We start from the raw sequence: 18784 nt of genomic DNA on the forward strand, positions 1-18784 counted from the left end.
TACAGGTTTTTTTGGGAGGGGTGAGGAGTTAAGATGTCCAAACTCCAATTAGAAACCTTTGCAAGGAATCAAGCCTGCATTAACCACAGACTTGTGGTGAACATGCAAACAAACATGCTCTGGTAACATCTTAACTGTTTTATTGCCAGAAAGGATAAAACCTATTCTTTTTTTTTATACTTTGATACTGGAAAAAAGGTCCCATTTATGTATACGATAATCAAAATGGGTAATTCTTCTACGATAAACCATGATGTCGCGTGATCTTTAACATCAACGTCCACTGTGCAGCAGACGGCGCGTACTTGACGGTGATTGCACCTGCAGTAATGACCAGGGTGGCCTGGCTATTTCGAACCGTCACACCTCTGCAACAATCGGCGAACGCGCTACAGACCCTGTACGATGATCATCGGGACCCGGAGAACACGCACGCATACGAGGGCATAACGCTCAAAAAGCTCGTCATCTGCCGCGTCGCCTCCCAACCCAGTGGGGTTGGGGGTTTCACAAATCGGGACATGATCCACCAACTCAAACGCCTCAGAATCGTGGATTTCCCGGCACGTGTCATCACCACGTGGCATGCACTGCGACGACTCGGGAACCGATCTGTCCATTTCTCATAATCGTCTACCACTTGTCCATATGGTCACTCGCCGTGTGGAAGTTACTATGTAGGCTTCGATATTAAACAAAAGAAAAGTGTCCGCGTGTTGCTATTGCGCGCACAACACACCATGCTGCCGATTGAGGCCAAGCGCAGTGCGTTATAACGACGCGTGCATCTTTGCTTTCATTATTAACACGCATTGATACATTGAGCGCGTGTCTGCGTTTATACACGCGCGCGCGCAGTTGTAAATGCTCACTGTGGAATTCCCCTGTCACAGACAACGCTCGCGATGCTATCGTGAGCAGCGTGCAGAGCGCGCGCTTTAATAACATTGCAATACACAACCTCCGCATCTGACGCGTGCTGCCGAGCCGGCAGTGATTAATGGGCTAACCACCCCCAACCACCACTCTCCCGTCGTTCCTTACACAAAACGCAATCCACATTGGGGCTGTAATATACACGGCACTATCTTCGTCGATCCACTGCTGGATGAAGGTTTCACCACGCTGCCTCCATCCCAATGCTGCGCTTTGCCGATTTGGGGCGACGAAATACAGTTTGTGATCAATACGCCTTACCTGCGATGACCTCCCTCATTCAGAAACACGGATACAGATTAAGAGGGTGGAACAAAAGCTCACAAGAATACAATGAAGCATGGACAAACGCATACAGTACGTGGAATTACAATTAGACACAAATAACACGTTTATATGACGTTTGCTTTGCACTATTCTTGTTTAAGAGGGTCCTGCTAAGTTTGTTTGCAGTAGGGGGACGATTCTTGTTACGTACATTCCATTTCAGTGAATCGCAAGTACATTTTTTCTTTGAAATTTGGTAAATTTGGCACCATGACGCCGGCATACAATGGCCCACTCATACGAACGACGTCGCGGGATCTTTTAACGCCCACCGTGAAGCGGTCGGCGAGATTGTTTACAGTTAATACGCACCGCAGTGATAACCGGGGCGGCCGCTGGATTCGAACCCCTGAAAACCTCTGCGACGAGCGCGCCACGATTCGGGCCAACGTCACAGCCCCAACAAAGAGACGCGGCACGCCACGATCGTAGAACAAACGCAGTGAGGAATTCGGGATTTTAGTGTGGAGGGCCACTTGCTTCTATGCCACAGGGTATCACATCTCAATCCGTCCAGTTCGCAGCTGGTAGTTGTCTGTTTTATGCCAGTGAATCCCCCCCCTCCAGCTGCCCCCATCCGACACAAGGTGACTCAGCATCGGTGTGCAAGTGGTGAAGTGGTTTGGCAACAGGGGGTGAGGTTGCAATGGGTTATTACAATAAATTAGTGCATTTTTTTTTCAAACGTGGCACTGACGATTCTCTTTTAAATAACGTCACTGAGTCTTTCACGATTATTGTCATGTGTGACGGCGCGTATTTACGGTCGATACATCCGCAGTGTTAAACGGTGCGGCCGGGGAGCTTGGCCTGCAAACCTCCGCAACCAACGCATACTTTTTTGACCGTTAAGAAAAGTAACCTTCTTGGGCAGGCCACTGTTCTTGCCTATAATATGTACAAGGGACGATTGCAAGAATAACTCCTGAGTGGCAGCCAAAAGAGGGAACGCACCCAAGAGGACAACAGCATCGGTGTGCAACATAAAACTAAACTATTTTTTATTTATTTTACTAGGTAAGGCCCACACTGAGCTATATAGCTCTTTTTTTAGAAGCGACCTGGGCCATACATTATAGCCGAACTAAGTGGCTTATCACGTGGATATTTAGAGCAGCCAAGTACTGTAAAGACGTGATGTTGATTCGTAATGTGGAGGGAAAAACCGGAGGATACGGAGAAAAATCCACTCGACCACGGGGAGAACATGCAAACTCAAAATATACAGGCGTGAGGGTTGCGACGAACCCAATTTTGATCAGTTCGATCCCGTCAGGGTCGAGATCGAGCCAAGCATACGAATGCGTCTGAGAGTGAAGAATCTCATTGGCTCTTCTCATTCTGGAAGTAGGGATGAGTCAGGGCCCGTTTTGCTGATATTCTTCTTGCAGGGTCATAGGTCAGCATTTTCTGGAGAATAAAGAGACACACATTTGGCAACAGTTATACCCATGTTTGTTTTTTTATATGCAGCCAATGCATTGTTACATATGTAAAGCAAAGCTCACGCACGCATCCGCATACAAATGCAGCGTGTGTTCTAATGAAATAACAATGCAATTCACACTTTGATGCTCGCGACGAATGTTGCAGACTGGGCAGCAGTTATCTACTGTAATTATGCAAAATATAAACTGCACACATAACACTGTGGCCTTAAATGGAAAAATACATAACAGGCGACGTTTTGGGCAAAGGTCCTTCTTCATAGCACGTAAATGAAGGGCCATTGCGTGACATGTTGATTACAGCCATACCCAGATTAACGCCATCTCGCTATAACGTACTCAACTTATCGATAACCAACCCTGTTTTACGTTCCGTGGTATCTCGCCATAACGCACTCGAGATTTACAAACTTTACCACTCAGACTCGAATGTTTACGCTGCCGCCGCAACATTCGTGCGCCGAATAGCAACCAAGCATAATCCTCCCGGACTACAGTCGCCACTCTTACATGCGTACTCTCTTAATATTTATTCCCTCGCATACCGTTTTTATGGCGACTATTTTTTATGCAAGTGTAAACTATTTTTTTCATATCATACACAACCAATAATACGCATAACATAATAGACAAGGTAATATATACTGGTTGTAACATTCTTGTAACAACATGGTTGTAACAGTATTGATAAGCAAAGGGTTACTGATCATCCTCTGTTTAGGTTCTGTACCACGTTACAGAACCCCTATCACATCTCAAGTAGTAGTAGCTACTACTAAGTTCTGTACCACGTTACGGTCCACCATTTGATATCTTTGCTTAGATTTAAATACTTTACATTTACGTTCTGGTTTTCTAGAACGCATCCTGGGTGTAAACTGTACTTATTTTTTCCCTTTAAGACCACAGTGGTGTTAAATATTGTGTCAATGTTTTTGTTATTTGTGCTTGTGCACTACTGCCAACGCAGCAGCAGCATGACCAAATAATTTGCAGAAATAATAATAATGACAGTTTAACACGTCGGCTTTCACGGCCAATATTATCCATATTAGAGGTGTTTTGGGTTAGATCACTACTGTAGTTGTAATTACTGGTGAAACGTCGTACGCGAATTGTAAACGTTGTGGGTTTACTCTCCAACACACCGCTGTGCTGTACTAGTAACGAATTGGCATGTTCTGTTTATGTGACAAACCTTACCGTAATTGGCTGTGTCGGGTGGTGGCAGGTTTAACAACGCATTTATATTTACATGATCCAACCCAAAAAAAACTCTATTATGGATAATAACAATATTGACTTAAAACTTTCGTGACTGCAGAAATTCATATTATTTGGTTCTTTCGGTAAAATCACGTAGATATGAAAATAAAAATAAAGTGAATAAAAAGAAGAAGAAGAATAAAATAGTTTTTTATTATTTTTATCTTTTTTTATTATTCACTTTATCTTTATTATTATAATTTTTCTATCTACATGACTTTACCGAAAGAACCAAAGAATATAATACTAACGTAATTTATTCACCCAGGTAAGTCTCACCTTAAGGTGACTCAATTGCCATCCTTATTGCCATGCAGGTAAAAACTATGAACATGCTTTCCACCATGTATGCTTCATGCCAGATATACAATCCAGACAAGCCTCAATGAGTCTCACACTTTTTCAGGAGGGCCCTATGATAAGGTTATTTGGCCAATTCCACCAATAATCGTTCTTTTCCAGTGGGTGCAAAACCACAAAGTAGCCGGAGAAAACTCACGAGCACGTGGAGGGTAACGCTCAAACGTCTGCACAGATAGACTCAAGAATCCGTGGCTACACCACCCTCTCCTACGCCACCCCGAGGCTGCGTGAACGGCCGTTACCTCGAGCAGGTCGATGCAGTCCTGGTTGAGGCCGGGGACGTGGGCGGCCAGGCCGCTGGGCGCCCACTTAGGGAAGCTGGGCTTGTAGTCGGGCAGGGTCACCACGTCCGGCCAAACTTCGGTGGTGGGTGTGCCGAGTATCCTACGCACACACGCACGCCAGAGCGTGGCCGTTAGCACGCACATCACGGCATACATTGCCACAGCATGCGTCCGAGGGGCCTCTCCATGCCGTGAAAATCGTGGGAGTTTTTTTTTAAACCATACAATGCGGGGGATCGTACAAGTGGGAGCAGAGTGCGGTACAGTAACCGTCCAGGTGGCTCGGCGGTAGAACGAGCGGCTCGCAATTAGAAGGTCATGAGTTCAAATCCTGGTTGGGAATTAATTTAGCCCATCATCCTTTGATGGTCAATAACATGAGTACCATTTCGCGTAGAAGTCAACCGTGGTTGTCCAATGGATAAAGTCGCCATTACCATAAGAATGCGGAATTTCTGACACTGGCTCAAGGCTGTTAAGGAGATTTGAGCAGCGCCTCAATGCTCATAGGAGCAGAACAATCACTTTGGGCTCAGTACAACAATGGATTATCCTGCCTTGTCTGTCTCCTGCCCACCACAAAGCCCCGCAGCCTCGTACAAAATACATTCCATGCAGTCGTGGCGCATTGTGGGGGTTATACGACAACAACGGCAATGGAGGGAGCCAAGTGCCTGAATATGCGAAAGAGCTGGTCGATCTCGGAGTCTCCGTGGAAGAGCGGCCGCTTGTTGACCATCTCGGCCAGGATGGTGCCCACACTCCACATGTCCACTGGGGTGCTATACCGCGGCGTGCCGAGTAGCACTTCGGGGGCGCGGTACCACAACGTCACCACCTGCGCGTGCCACGCGGACAACAGGGGGCAGGCACAAGCGATGTTATCACAGATGTCCAGGAGTAGACTGTTGGGTTAGGCCATGTAATTATCTGACCAAATCTGTATCCTTAAGAACCCTTGACCACACGACAGAGCCAAACAAAAAAAATTGGCACGTGGTGTACAAGCGGTTAACTCACTGCACCTCCGAATAGCACGGTTGGATACGTACGGTTCCAAAGAAGTTCAACTTACATATTTACAAGGTTTGTGAGCGATCATGTGGATGGCTTTAGGAGTAGCATTATGGTGAATATCTGAAACTCGCATGACAGTGAATGATCGAAATGGACATTGGCATTACTGTGGTCCATAGCTTGGTCCATAGACTCGTATGGAGATGCACAGACTCACGTGGAAATTCACAGACTCACGCAGAGACCCATGCACTTACACAGAGCCCCGTTGACTCACACAGACCCGCAAAACACGCATGCAGTGGCGTCATGACTTCGTGGTCCACAGCTTGAAATTGCTGACAGCGGTCGCACACAACTGCCCGCGCCCGTATGTGCACCCGTACCTCGTGCGTGTATACGCGCACGGGCACACCAAACGCCCGCGCCAGGCCGAAGTCGGCGAGCTTGATGTGGCCGTGCCTGTCGATGAGCAGGTTTTGCGGTTTGAGGTCGCGGTGCAGCACCCTGCGCGAGTGGCAGAACACCACGGCCTGCAGGATCTGGTGCAGGTAACTCTGCCCTCACAAAAAAACACGGAGAGGGCCACAGAGGTGCGAGCGTACGCACAATGTCATGATCGCCATCAGCCACCATCAATACGCCGACTACCAAAGTCGCCGCCATCTCTCGCGATTCTGCGATGCAGCGATCCAACCTGGCACCAAAGTAAAAACAATTTTTTTTTAATTTTACCAAATAAAGCCCACCGAGGTATTTAGTTCTTTTTCAGAAGTGACCTGGTCACAAATGACAGCTCAACGAAGTGGCTTATCATGTGGAAATTTATAACAGCCAAATACTCAAGGCATCTTTCTAAATGGTGAAGGAAAAATGCACACGACCACGGGAAGAACATGCAAACTCCAAATATACAGGCGTTAGGGTCAGGATTGAAACCCACGACCTCCTGTATACCAGGCAAGGTAGTTAACATCTCGTCACCATGGCGCCCACTAAGCATTTGGCAGCATCAGTGAGAGGATAATGCACCTGGATGATCAAATTTGTAAATGACAAGAAAAACCCCATCCCAACAGAAGGATAGTGCAGGCCGGAAATCCATACGTTTCAAACAACAACAAAATGTGAAAAAAAGACACTCGGCCTTTGTGTATTACACAAACAAAGCATCAGTATTTCTTGATGAAGTGCATTGTGGTCTCCTTTTCTTAGATCAACCGCCAAAATACATTTTAGTAATGTATGACCAATTGACGGGCACCTGGATGAGTGGAGGTTCCATGCTGTGGCCCGCAGGTATCGCATCCAGGTATCGCTTTAGATCCATGGGCAGGTACTCAAAGATCAAGTAGAGTCGAGCGCTCTGCAGGAGTACATCCTGTAGCCTGGACGTGATGGAAAGAAGTGGTTTCCTGTCAATGTGTTGTCAATTGTAGATGTTGTGGGTTCTCTCCAAAACACCGGTGTGCCAAACCAGTAATGAATTGGCACATTTTTTAGTTCACGTGACAAACCTTACTAATTGGCTGTGTCGGATTGTGGCGAGTTTAACGACACATTTATATTTACACGATCCAATCCCCCCAAAAAACCCTCTATTCGAGCGATTTCCTGCGCATACCAACATCGAGGCCTTCTCTCATCTCCTCCTGTTCACAGCCCTGAGCCAGAGGTGAAAGTGCAACGTTCCTATGGCGGGGGCAAATCGATCCAGAAGACAACCACTGTTGACTTCTCTGCAAAGTGGATGACGACGATGGGCCGAGTCAACCACTCAACCAGGATGTGAACTCGTGACCTTCCGCTTGCGAGCCGCTCGCCTGCCGCTGAGTGCACCCGGCCAAATTAAACGAAATCACATAACGCTATACTCGCACGTATCCTCTTAAAATCGTCTCAGCGGGCACAATACAGAGATATTTAATCACGGAAGGATCGTTACATTTAATAGAGGCCCGACAGGGCTTATGTCTCGTGGGAGGTGGGGAAATAAGACTTGAGGCGGGATCTAGGCAACCCTCCCTCCTTCACCAACCCACACTGAACAGTGTGGTGAAGTATGGTCAAGCAGCCCCTATGACCGACATAGCACGGGGAGGCCTCTGTCCAGCAGTGGATTGTACAGGATACAATATGTCCATAATTGCACAAATCGCACAGTTACACGATTATTCTAAAATATATTGCATCCATCATGAGTGTAATGATCCAGTTCACTTTGAATGTATTAATCGTCACACGCCTAGTGTACAGCCAGGTACGCATGGACAGGGCAACAATGCGCGGCCTTCACCCTAACGTTCATGTGGGTGGGAACATGGGCATTAACGAATTCAACATTTCAATTTTGTTTCGCTAGAGGGCACACATGTACACGGTACACTCCCCAATCCCCCATTTGTTTGGGCAAGTAGCCACTTGCCCGTCCAATACACGTCCACAATGCTTGGATGGGCCCCACGCACACAACATCCATTCTTCTGTGCTCACAAATGGCTGTTACATGTACAGGATGGTCCAGATGTCTTGTGATCCGCAATTCATTGACCCACCACATTTTTGTTCATCTGCATATTCATTTATGTTTTAAATGAACCTTAGGTTTTTGTTGACAGGGTGTTCCGGAAGACATCGGGGCCACCCTGTGCAGTACTAGGCGAGTTCCCCCCCCCCCCCCCGGGTTGAAAGGGTAAAGCAAGGTCACATATCTGCGACGCAGTCTCCCACGTGACGCATTGTTCATTATCCTGGGAATCCACGGTAAGACAAATCCAACATATGGACAACATTTTCCCGATCGTATGCTTATGTTGATGCAGAGCAAAAACTACAATTTCACATTCAGGTGGCCAGGAGCAAGAGCAGAGTGTATCATCGCTGCGACATCTCCTTCATATTTGTGGATCGGGTATTGCGTTGCATGGTCTGTTCTGGATGACCACAGTCGCATACTTGGAGAGCTTTTAATTTTCCACGTGTGCATCAGGTATCCACAGCAGTACATCATCCACACGAGCGGTGGATGAACAATGTCCTGTTAACACAGCGGCGGTGTTGTGCCTCCGCCTACAATCCGTGCCGTTATCGCCGAGTCGCCAGCCGTGGGACCGCCCGAACGCACCGCACGATGTTGGGGTGCCTGAGTTCGCGCAGAAGCGCGATCTCCCGGATCGCCGTGGCGGGCACGCCCTCCTCCTCGTGCTCCAGGCGGATCTTCTTGAGCGCCACGAGATCGCCCGTGCCCTTGTTCCGTCCCTTGTACACCACTCCGTACGAGCCTGCGTGCGAGCGTGAATGCGGGACAGCCGCCACGCGTTGCTTTAGCATCCAACTTTCGATTTCCTTTAAACCAGGGGAGAACGCAAAGAGTACTGTAACAAAGATGAGTCGTTTGGCATTGGTCTGCCAGTAGAGAGGTGGGGGGCGATGACTGCCGTGGATAATGCCAAATGAACCATTTGATGATGCTTTCGAATTTTCGAAGATTGTCAGGGGATCTTATAACGTCCACTATGAACTCTGAAGCAGATGCGTGTTGTTACACGCACCTTAGCGATAACCAGGGCGGGCGCGAGATTCGAACCGTGGACCTCTGCACCAAGTGGCGAGCACGCTACCCGCTTAGGCCGTGCCACCACTCCAAAAGAGTCGAACATTTGCAGCCCTGAAATTGCTCTCTGGCCCCACCGCAGGCGTGAACGAGGGCCCCCACTAGAGGGGAGCTCACGCCCTCTAGAGTCGAGAGCTCGTGGTTTCATTTCAGCCGGGGTCTCTCTGGGTCGGCGATTCGGGGAATATTTCCTCATCCAGTATTACCACCTCCCGCTGCGGCTACTGGCGACGCGCCTAAGCTCCACCAGCGAGCCGGACACTTTTCAGCGGGGAAATTAAGTCCTGGTTTTAACCAAGCAACTACAAAAGGATGGATGCTATAGGGATAGGGTAAGCGAGGTGAAGTGCGGATGTAATCGGGATAGGCGGGGATACGTGTGCAGAGTGTGGAGGTGGGTCGGTTTGCGAGACAGGCAGAGAGAGGAGTACCCAGTAGTAAACATTACACATTGGACCAACGTGGGTTCAACGGTTGCAACTACGTACAAGGCAACATTGGACCACCGTTGCATGTATACTGGGTGTGGGTGGGTCACCCAGTACAGAAGTCGGCGACTAGACCTCAAACCAGGCGGTGGCGCAGTGGTTAGCGTGCTGCCCTTGGAACCCAGCCACCTGAGTTCAATTCCCGCTCACGGTCAACACCCGTGACGATTATCTGAACCGGTCCTGGGTTCAGATAAAGGTGGTCGGGCGTGATGCTGGCCACCCACCCCCTCGTGTTGCCGTGCTGGCCTTCATTTGGTGCTCGCTAACAGCACTTGCCCCAAAAGTATGTTAAGGCTATACGGGAGATATTTGTCTTTGGTCATTATAAGGGCAGACGTCGGAGGTTGGGCGTTTATTTTAGAATCATTACGGAAATTACCAGAACGAGAGCCATGGTGAGATGTGGTGACCAATTTCGGCATTGACCGTGACGTCCACTTTTCATTGTAGAATATGTGAACGCCTTAAGCAAACAGAACGTTAGCATAGCTGCCACCTGAGTTCAATTCCCGGCCACGGGCACCATCAGTGGCGAGTGATGACGTATCTGGACCGCCTCTGGGCTCTAGAGCCACCCCTCGCCTCACCAGGGCGCTCCGGATTGTCAAAACAGCGGATTGACAAAGAGTTGTAAACCCATATCTTTATTTATGTAAATGCTTACTATAATATTTTTTTCCATATTTTAACAGTGTGTAATATATAAACCAAGGGTATGCATTACAGTAATACCCTGGTTTATGTCAGGGATGCGTTCCTGAAAAGGTGCGACGACGAATATCGAAAACGACGTAAAATCACGGCGATTCACAGTGGGTAGGAGGCGGTGGAGGCGAAGGCTGCGAATCGACGGACGCCGCCGTCAGCGACTTGAGTGTTGCACTTTTCGCCCCGTGCGTAGCCAATCGTGCTCATCGGAGGTAGGTTGAGGCGACGCAGATGAGGTCGTAGTGTCAACAAAGCGGCGACGGATATTTGCAAAACGACGTAAAAAGGGGGGGGGGGGGAGGCGAAAATCGGGACATTGCCGTGTCAGCCGTTTTGGCCCGAGGTCGCTACTGAAAAAAAGAGATCTTCGCTAATTGATGGGCCTCATCCGAGTCCAGTGGGAAATACCGTGCGAGAGTCAATGTGCACGCGTGGACCAAGCCCCGTCGCTCGGCTGCTTGCACACGCAGCAAAAAGACAAAGATCCCCCGTATAGCCTTAACAGAGCGTTGGGACAAGTGCCGTTTAGCGAGTAGCACCTATGGTCACTTCGCACACCCATCGAAGTGACCTGCGCGCAGACACACACACACCACGTCTCTCACCTTCGCCGATTTTCTCAATTTTAATGTACTCGTCCATGGCTTGTCGCATTCCTATTAGAACTGCACACGCGTCCAGACAAAACACACCACGCAATTGCATGCTAAGATATTGCCACGAAAGCTAACAGGTTAATTAAACAACAATAAAAATGTGGTTTTTAATACTTTGAGAGAAAAGAAAGATGTTGACGTTCTGTCCGACTGGCCTTCTGCAGGTTTACCGAGTCAATATTCTTTATAGGGTGGTGGACAACCGTTCACATGTGGCCATGTCGCAGTGGCCGTGTCATGTGCATATAATTTGGAGTAACCGCATTATTTCCAGAAGACCAGCTGTCCGAAACGTCGAGATGTCCCCTTTTCCGCTCAGTGACGATGTACAATGCAACTGTTGTTATATTTAAATGAGCGGATATTGCATCTATGCGTCTCCTGAAAGAGCAATGAGTTACTGTAGAGATCTGCGAGTTTGTTAACGTAATGCGTGTCACACCAAGGACACGTGTGTCGTCTGGGTTCATTGCGAGAGGGTTCATGTTCACACGCCCGCACGCCAGCGTAGTCTCTCTGCCCGCGTAGTTCAATCAAAAATCACGCACACACGAGTCGAAGTAATTCATTCCTCGCTCAAATGAATGAACTTCAAGGCGGTGCTCATCCCGTTACCTGCCCTGAGCCATTGGAGCAAATTCCACGTTCCTACGGCGGGGGCAAGTATACCCATAGTACAAGCTCCTGTTGACTTCCCCACAGAGTAATACTCATTGTGTTGACCCCGAGTGAACTCCCAACCAGGATTTGAACTCTTAATCTTCCGATTGCTTTGAGCCACCGCCCCACCTGGTCGATCATTAGATGATTTGAAATCAGAGAGAAGGAGCCCAAGCGAGAGAGCGAGCACATCGCCAATATACCCGTCTCCAGCCCTTTCGATTGACGATCAGCCGGTACCGCCTCGGTCAGAAAAACATCCCTCTTTGCAAGCACGCGAGAGGTGAAAGGCAACATTCGCGAACACCACATCAACTTACCATGAAGCAATGTCGAGGGGGTTGCATGGCAAGCCCGTAAGCTGTCGTTACATTTTCTAAAGCGGCAACCCTCTGCACGGACTGCGGTAACAGCCGACAGCGTCACGCGACTGCGAATCGAATGCCGTGTCCATGGCTACACTCGGAGCATAACGCAAACATTATCTATGAACATCGTGAGGTTGTTTTCTCCTACTTCTTTAATCAAAGCCGACCCACCTTACGAGTGCGCTGCTCCGAGCGCGAACCAGCATCCGCTTTCTTTAATCGAGCGTACCGTGTGCGCTAGTTTGGTTACGCACTCCTTTTTCATATCTGGACGTCCGTTTTTTGTTCTCCGTTGCTATGACAAGTCATGTAGGTGTGTTTATGGGCTGCGCGGCGGGTATTTAAACCGGGCGTGGGTGTGACACACGTGTGCGTGTGTGTGTTTGTTTGCGAGTGGGAGGGGGAGTCGATTGTTTGACCCCCCATGGCTTGGGGTCTCTGGTGGGGCACAGGAGCGGGAAGAGGCGCGACTAGGCGCGGGAAAGGAGACCGCCTCTTGTGGCCACTCGCCGGAATAGCAAAGAGCGAAGGAAAACGCGGCCAGATTTTTTTGACGCGAGACGTTAATGGATCGTGATTCCTTGGCCAAAGCCGTGATTATTCGTTGCGTTTATCCATCCAGGAAAGCCGTACCGAGTCTCATGACCCATTTTCGGTAGGGCCCCGTCAAGTTTTCGCAGTAGTGGGACGATGGTTGCTTTGTATATTTCGCCACGATGGCGAGATGTTAACTACCTCCTCGCCTTGTATGCAGGAGGTCGTGGGATCGATCCCGACCCCGACGCCTGCTGTATATTTGGCGTTTGCATGTTCTCTCCGTGGTCGGGTGGATTTTTCTCCAGGTCCTCCGGGTTTTTCCCCTCCACATTTAAAATCAACGTGCGTTAAGTATTTAGATGCTATACATTTCCACACAAGCCACTTCTTCGAGCTGTCATTCGTGACCAGGTCGCTTCTGAAAAGAGCCGTATAGCTCAGTCGGCCTTACCTGGTAAAAACAAAATAAAAAAAAGTTGTTTAAAATTGAGAAAATTGCACGGTCATTTTTCAAACTTGGACCGTGACGCCAGCACGCACAGTGGCTTACTCTTGTGAAGGACGTCACGGCGTCTTCAACGTCCACTGTGAAGCAGACGTCGATGCCACCATACCTCCCTGCTTAATCGATTCATTAAGAACACGTGCAGTACCACTACACGAGCAGAACCTGGTTGTCAATCCACTGCAGGATGAGGGCCTCCAGCCCACATCGTGCGGGTTATTTGACCGTGCAACCTTCACCACGCCGATCAGGTGCGGGTTGGTGAAAGTGGGCCGTGGATTAATTTGCTATAATTGGCATGCTCGCGATTTAAATATAATAGTGCACTTGAGAATCCGTTATTTTAGATTCGTGCCAAACAAATATTCAATTTAGACACATGGTCAGAATGCGTGAGTGAACACTATAATATACTAGGTAAATTGACAAACCAGTCGAGGAATAGAACCAGCGAGAATGAGTTTCTATGAGACGGTAGAAACGAGGTGGTTCAAACTGGACTGCATATGCTTGCCACACACGGGAGCAGAGTGAGTATGGGCAGGTAAACGAGAGACCAGTACGAACAACAGTACGGGCGCTACAAATACTGTACATGGACAGCCGACAAAAAGAAGAGACTTTAAACAATCGTGAATTGAATCGTGACAGTTGATTCAATCTGTATCAGCCTGCACAGTAAGACGACAATGAGTTGCCTATCAGCATGTGTACATAGGCATCTCATTGTCGTCTTACCGTGCAGGCAGAGGCGATTATCAAATTTGTACAGCATATAGTTACCGATAAATAATAATGGCAGTCGTTTACCCAGGAAAGACTCACCGAGTCCCATTAATTGGAATTGTTTGGCCAATATAATTCAACGAGTGGCTTAATGTGGGAGGAATTCGAAAAGCCGGAACAAACCCAACGGATATTGTTTGCATACATAATTTACCCAGGGATCGCATACTGTGCCGTACACACATCGAGACGCATGTAACAGCATTGCCCCCTTGGCAAGAGTGACCTGAGAATGAGGGAGGGCCAATCAGGTGACATGTGTAGTGAGCCTAAGGACGATGGGAAGCAGGTACGAGGCACTCCTTTATTACTAAACTGATATTACAGGTCCAACACAAAAGGGGTAATGGCCCCTTACACCCGCTACCTGGAGAGGTATGGCCTCCGGGCTATCGTGTCCTACAACTGGGACCACGTACACTCCAGCCCTCCGGCTAAGGGACCTAGGGGAGGCTATCTCGACCCGACCCAACCAAGGTAACGGGTCCTGACCACTGGCCCTCACAGTCCGGCCCTTAGGACAGCGGGACTGGGGGGTCCACAGGGTCCTACTCCAAGTCCCGTCTTCTGCTTGAGGAGAACTGCCGAACCCGTTCAGGGGTCCGGCTTTCATACACCTCCCTAGGCGTCCCCGCCTCTCTTCCAGAGAGTTCCAGGGGCTCCCAGAACACCCCTCGCCCAGCCCCCCCCCCCCCCCTCTTGGGGTCTGGGAATACCCAGTGGCCCGCATATTACCTCCTACTGGTGGATGTCCGCCAGTGCAGGCAAGTATGCTGTGTCTATGGCATTAAACATGTACAGGCCACCAATATACTTTGTTACTAGGTACAACAACAATAGTTATACAGATTTGGCTTTGTTGATTTCGGTCATTACATCCAGCTATTGAGCGGCGCCATAATATTCGTGTCAATGTATTATGGAAGCAAGTCTCCACAGGAGATTAATCGACCTAATAATGCCAGTGCACTACAACGGTGCGTTGTAGTGCACGGTTGGCTACGTTCGTTGCGAAAGCAGTTCAACGTGCAGTAACATACACAGTCTTCCCCTCACCAACTCGAACTGAACAGCCTGCTGAAGCATGGTCACAAATAAACCCCACGACGCATACGGCCATCATCTAGCAGTGGATTGGCAAGGGCTTGTACCGCGTAATAATACCCAGGAATGCCGTACTGAGTTCAGGAGGGTCCTGTTGCATTCGGATGTTGGCCAACACGTGGTACATTGAACAGTTTGTTTGTTTTTAGCTGTGGGAAGAAAGACAGAGACGCCAGAGTCAGCATCACGTGAACCGGTACTATACGAATATAAATAATGTATTCTTACACACGATATCTCAAGATTAAGGATCGACAGCCATCGATACGTCACGACACCCCCCCCCCCCCCAAACTCGCGAGAAATGACGGAGCCACAGTCGGGAATGGGGTGCCAGGTTAGGTGCACGTGGTAAGGAAAACCAGTAGATGGTGTAAGAGCGCTGCCGTGGGTTCGTCTCGCCTCGCGGTTTGCCCAGCTCATTCGACACACGCATCTTGTTCACTGGCGGAGCCAGGGGGGGGGGGGGTGGTGGCACGTGCCCCTCCAATAATCCGATCGAAATCCCTAAATATGATAATTGGTTTTTTACCCTTCTATCTGGCAACAAAACTAACACCTTTTTTTTTACAAGGAGTCATGTTTGCATAGACCACAATACCTGCAGCCATAATGCAAACAAAAAACATAACTCTGATAATATATGCATTGTCCTTGAAGTTGATTGGTCCACACCCGAGACAGCTTTCCTTAGAGCCTAGTCTCACATGGGTTGGACCAGATGACGCCAAAAGGTGAGCGTCACGGAGCAAGGGGGGGACAATTGGGGGGATTGTTGGTGTGCTTGTGGTGGGAAGGAAAGGTGCAGAACAATGCAACTTGGGTGGTGATCTTCACGTGTGGCCACGGCGTGGAGGAACTGTACGGTCACAGAACGTCCCGATTGGTTCACAATGACCTTTTCCCGGTGTCCCCCGTGAAGCTTTTGCGAGTGCGGATTTAAAAGTTCTGGCTTTCATGATTGACTCGTGGTTGCGGCGGGGGGAATGGGCGGGGCTACCTGTGCAGTGGGCGGGGCTGGTGGCACAGTGAGTGGGGCTATTGGCATGGTGGGCGTAGCTGGTGGCCTAGTGGGCGGGGCTGCCAGCTCAGCGTGTGTCCCAGATTGAGCCTCACAGAAATGTGTATGAGAAAGTAAATTAAATGAGACATCTCCTTCACATCTATACGTCTCTGCGCATGAATATAAAATTATTTCTTATACAACCCATCAGCGGCATGGCCTTCTGTGAGTGCAACATTCGAGCAGCATTGTCTCAAGACGTGAAAACTGAACCGAATTCGACACACACAATGTATCATCATCAGAGCCATGCTTACTTCAACCAAATACTGGCGAACTGCCGATCTTACCGGCAAGGGCATTCTGTTTACGATATCGGGGCCTAAGTCAAAAATGTGGTAGCCTTAATGTTATACAAATGCTCATATTGAGCCCAACCATCGTCAGTTCGTATTCAGAATCAGAATTTTTATACTGGAGGAATCCGATGAGCTATAAAGCTCTTTTCACAGATGCCCAGTAGGGGCGAGTCAGAGCGTCAGCGTTATTCACATTATTCACGCGTCAATTTTCTTCTCCCGTGATATGACCCAGCGCACCTAAAATGCACGCTGCGAAATACAGCTGAATAATAACTGCACGACGACTGAGGACCGTGCTCTGTTGAACAGGGATTATGAGAAGCAGGGTTGGTGAGGGCGATGGGGGCATGTGGCCAATATTTCTGTGTGTGGCGCGGGATGGTTCGCGAATAATCTCGCCGTGTCTCGGGGTAAGGATTCTCGCGGGGTGGATGGAGGGTGGTGGTGGGGCGGGGGCTGAGACGTGAACCATTGGTCTCACCAATCCCACGTGCATCCCCTCGAGGTGCATATCCATTGTAGTTAATTGGTATGCGGAGTTATGATCTCCCGTCACACATTCTTAATATCCAAACCTCTCTCGCCCTTCAGCCGCTTTTCTCGGTACTTATTTGTTTATTGAGCGATTGGGGAGGGAAGTTCTGGGGGTGGACAAGCTACGTCCTGCGGGTCAGAAACGGCCTGCGACTTAATTTTAAAAAGGCCCGCAGTCACATCAAGCCAATTCATAACGGCCCGCAAACGATACGCATCCCATCACTACAACCATCGTAGCCGCACTAATTGAGCACTCGAGGGGGGAGCAACACTGAGATTTCTAATTTTAGCGTGCTCGGCCACAGTCACTGTTGTCACTTTAAAGGGCCACTTCCAGTGACTCTTGAGTGCTCCTGCGTTGATGGGCTATTTGAAAGTGCGATTCGCCCCTCGATATGAAAGTGATCTCCGCCTTCTTCCCCCCGTGCTCCAGGGACCTTGAGGTTCAAAGTGAGCAGCTCGTTCTTGCGCTTCCCCCACTCGCATCCCACAGTGGAAATTCAGCTTCAGGCGAGTGGGGACAATGTTACAGTTGTTCATGCATGATAAGGGGGGGGGGCGGCTCATACAGTTTCGTCTCGAGTCGCCAAGGGCCCGTGGAGGCCATTGAGAGCAACACGTGGATCTGAGCCATTTTTGTTTTTGGGTTCAGTGGTTTCTTGCCAAGATTATTATTATTCAACCTCCCCCCTACCAATGTATTGATCACATTTTGACCAATATGACGTTTCGCCAAAACTGCTTTGAGCTTCATCAGGCGTGTAGCCAGAGTTGGTCCCAAAGCTTAGTTCAGTGTCTCACGGAACAAACACACTTACAGTGAGGGAAAAAAGTATTTGATCCCCTGCTGATTGTGTACGTTTGCCCACTGACAAAGAAATGATCAGTCTATCATTTTAATGGTAGGTTTATTTGAACAGTGAGAGACATAATAACAACAACAAAATCCAGAAAAACACATGTCAAAAATGTTATGAATTGATTTGCATTTTAATGAGGGAAATAAGTATTTAACCCCTCTGCAAAACATGACTTAGTACTTGGTGGGAAAACCCTTGTTGGCAATCACAGAGGTCAGACGTTTCTTGTAGTTGGCCACCAGGTTTGCAGACATCTCAGGAGGGATTTTGTCCCACTCCTCTTTGCAGATCCTCTCCAAGTCATTAAGGTTTCGAGGCTGACGTTTGGCAACTCGAACCTTCAGCTCCCTCCACAGATTTTCGATGGGATTAAGGTCTGGAGACTGGCTAGGCCACTCCAGGACCTTAATGTGCTTCTTCTTGAGCCACTCATTTGTTGCCTTGGCCGTGTGTTTTGGGTCATTGTCATGCTGGAATACCAATCCACGACCCATTTTCAATGCCCTGGCTGAGGGAAAGAGGTTCTCACTCAAGATTTGACAGTACATGGCCCCGTCCATAGTCTCATTGATGCGGTGAAGTTGTCCTGTCCCCTTAGCAGAAAAAACACCCCCAAAGCATAATGTGTCCACCTCCATGTTTGACGGTGGGGATGGTGTTCTTGGGGTCATAGGCAGCATTCCTCCTCCTCCAAACACGGCGAGTTGAGTTGATGCCAAAGAGCTCCATTTTGGTCTCATCTGACCACGACACTTTCACCCAGTTGTCCTCTGAATCATTCAGATGTTCATTAGCAAACTTCAGACGGACATGTATATGTGCTTTCTTGAGCATGGGGACCTTGCGGGCGCTGCAGGATTTCAGTCCTTCACGGCGTAGTGTGTTACCAACTGTTTTCTTGGTGACTATGGTCCCAGCTGCCTTGAGATCATTGACAACATCCTCCCGTGTAG

The 18784-nt window shown here is 48.8% G+C and overlaps 1 protein-coding gene across 2 annotated transcripts; it reads right to left on the bottom strand.

The window, feature by feature from the left end:
• Window positions 1–212: 212 nt before the first annotated feature.
• On the bottom strand, window positions 213–12477 carry LOC144934251 (cyclin-dependent kinase 1-like). 2 transcript variants are annotated; one of them, XM_078859901.1, is made up of 8 exons: window positions 12309–12477; window positions 11059–11118; window positions 8766–8922; window positions 6906–7029; window positions 6028–6198; window positions 5299–5462; window positions 4583–4724; window positions 213–2673 (listed from the first exon to the last, which is right to left on the bottom strand). In XM_078859901.1, the coding sequence occupies exons 2-8, from the start codon at window positions 11105–11107 to the stop codon at window positions 2587–2589; spliced, it is 894 nt and encodes a 297-aa protein (XP_078716027.1). In that variant the 5' UTR covers window positions 11108–11118; window positions 12309–12477; the 3' UTR covers window positions 213–2586. The 2 variants fall into 2 exon arrangements, with proteins under 2 accessions (XP_078716027.1, XP_078716028.1); XM_078859902.1 differs by lacking the exon at window positions 12309–12477 and adding an exon at window positions 12090–12293.
• Window positions 12478–18784: the final 6307 nt, after the last annotated feature.

This window comes from Lampetra fluviatilis, chromosome 9 (genome assembly GCF_964198595.1).
Source record: "Lampetra fluviatilis chromosome 9, kcLamFluv1.1, whole genome shotgun sequence".
In the NCBI taxonomy this organism is placed as follows: Eukaryota; Metazoa; Chordata; class Hyperoartia; order Petromyzontiformes; family Petromyzontidae; genus Lampetra; species Lampetra fluviatilis.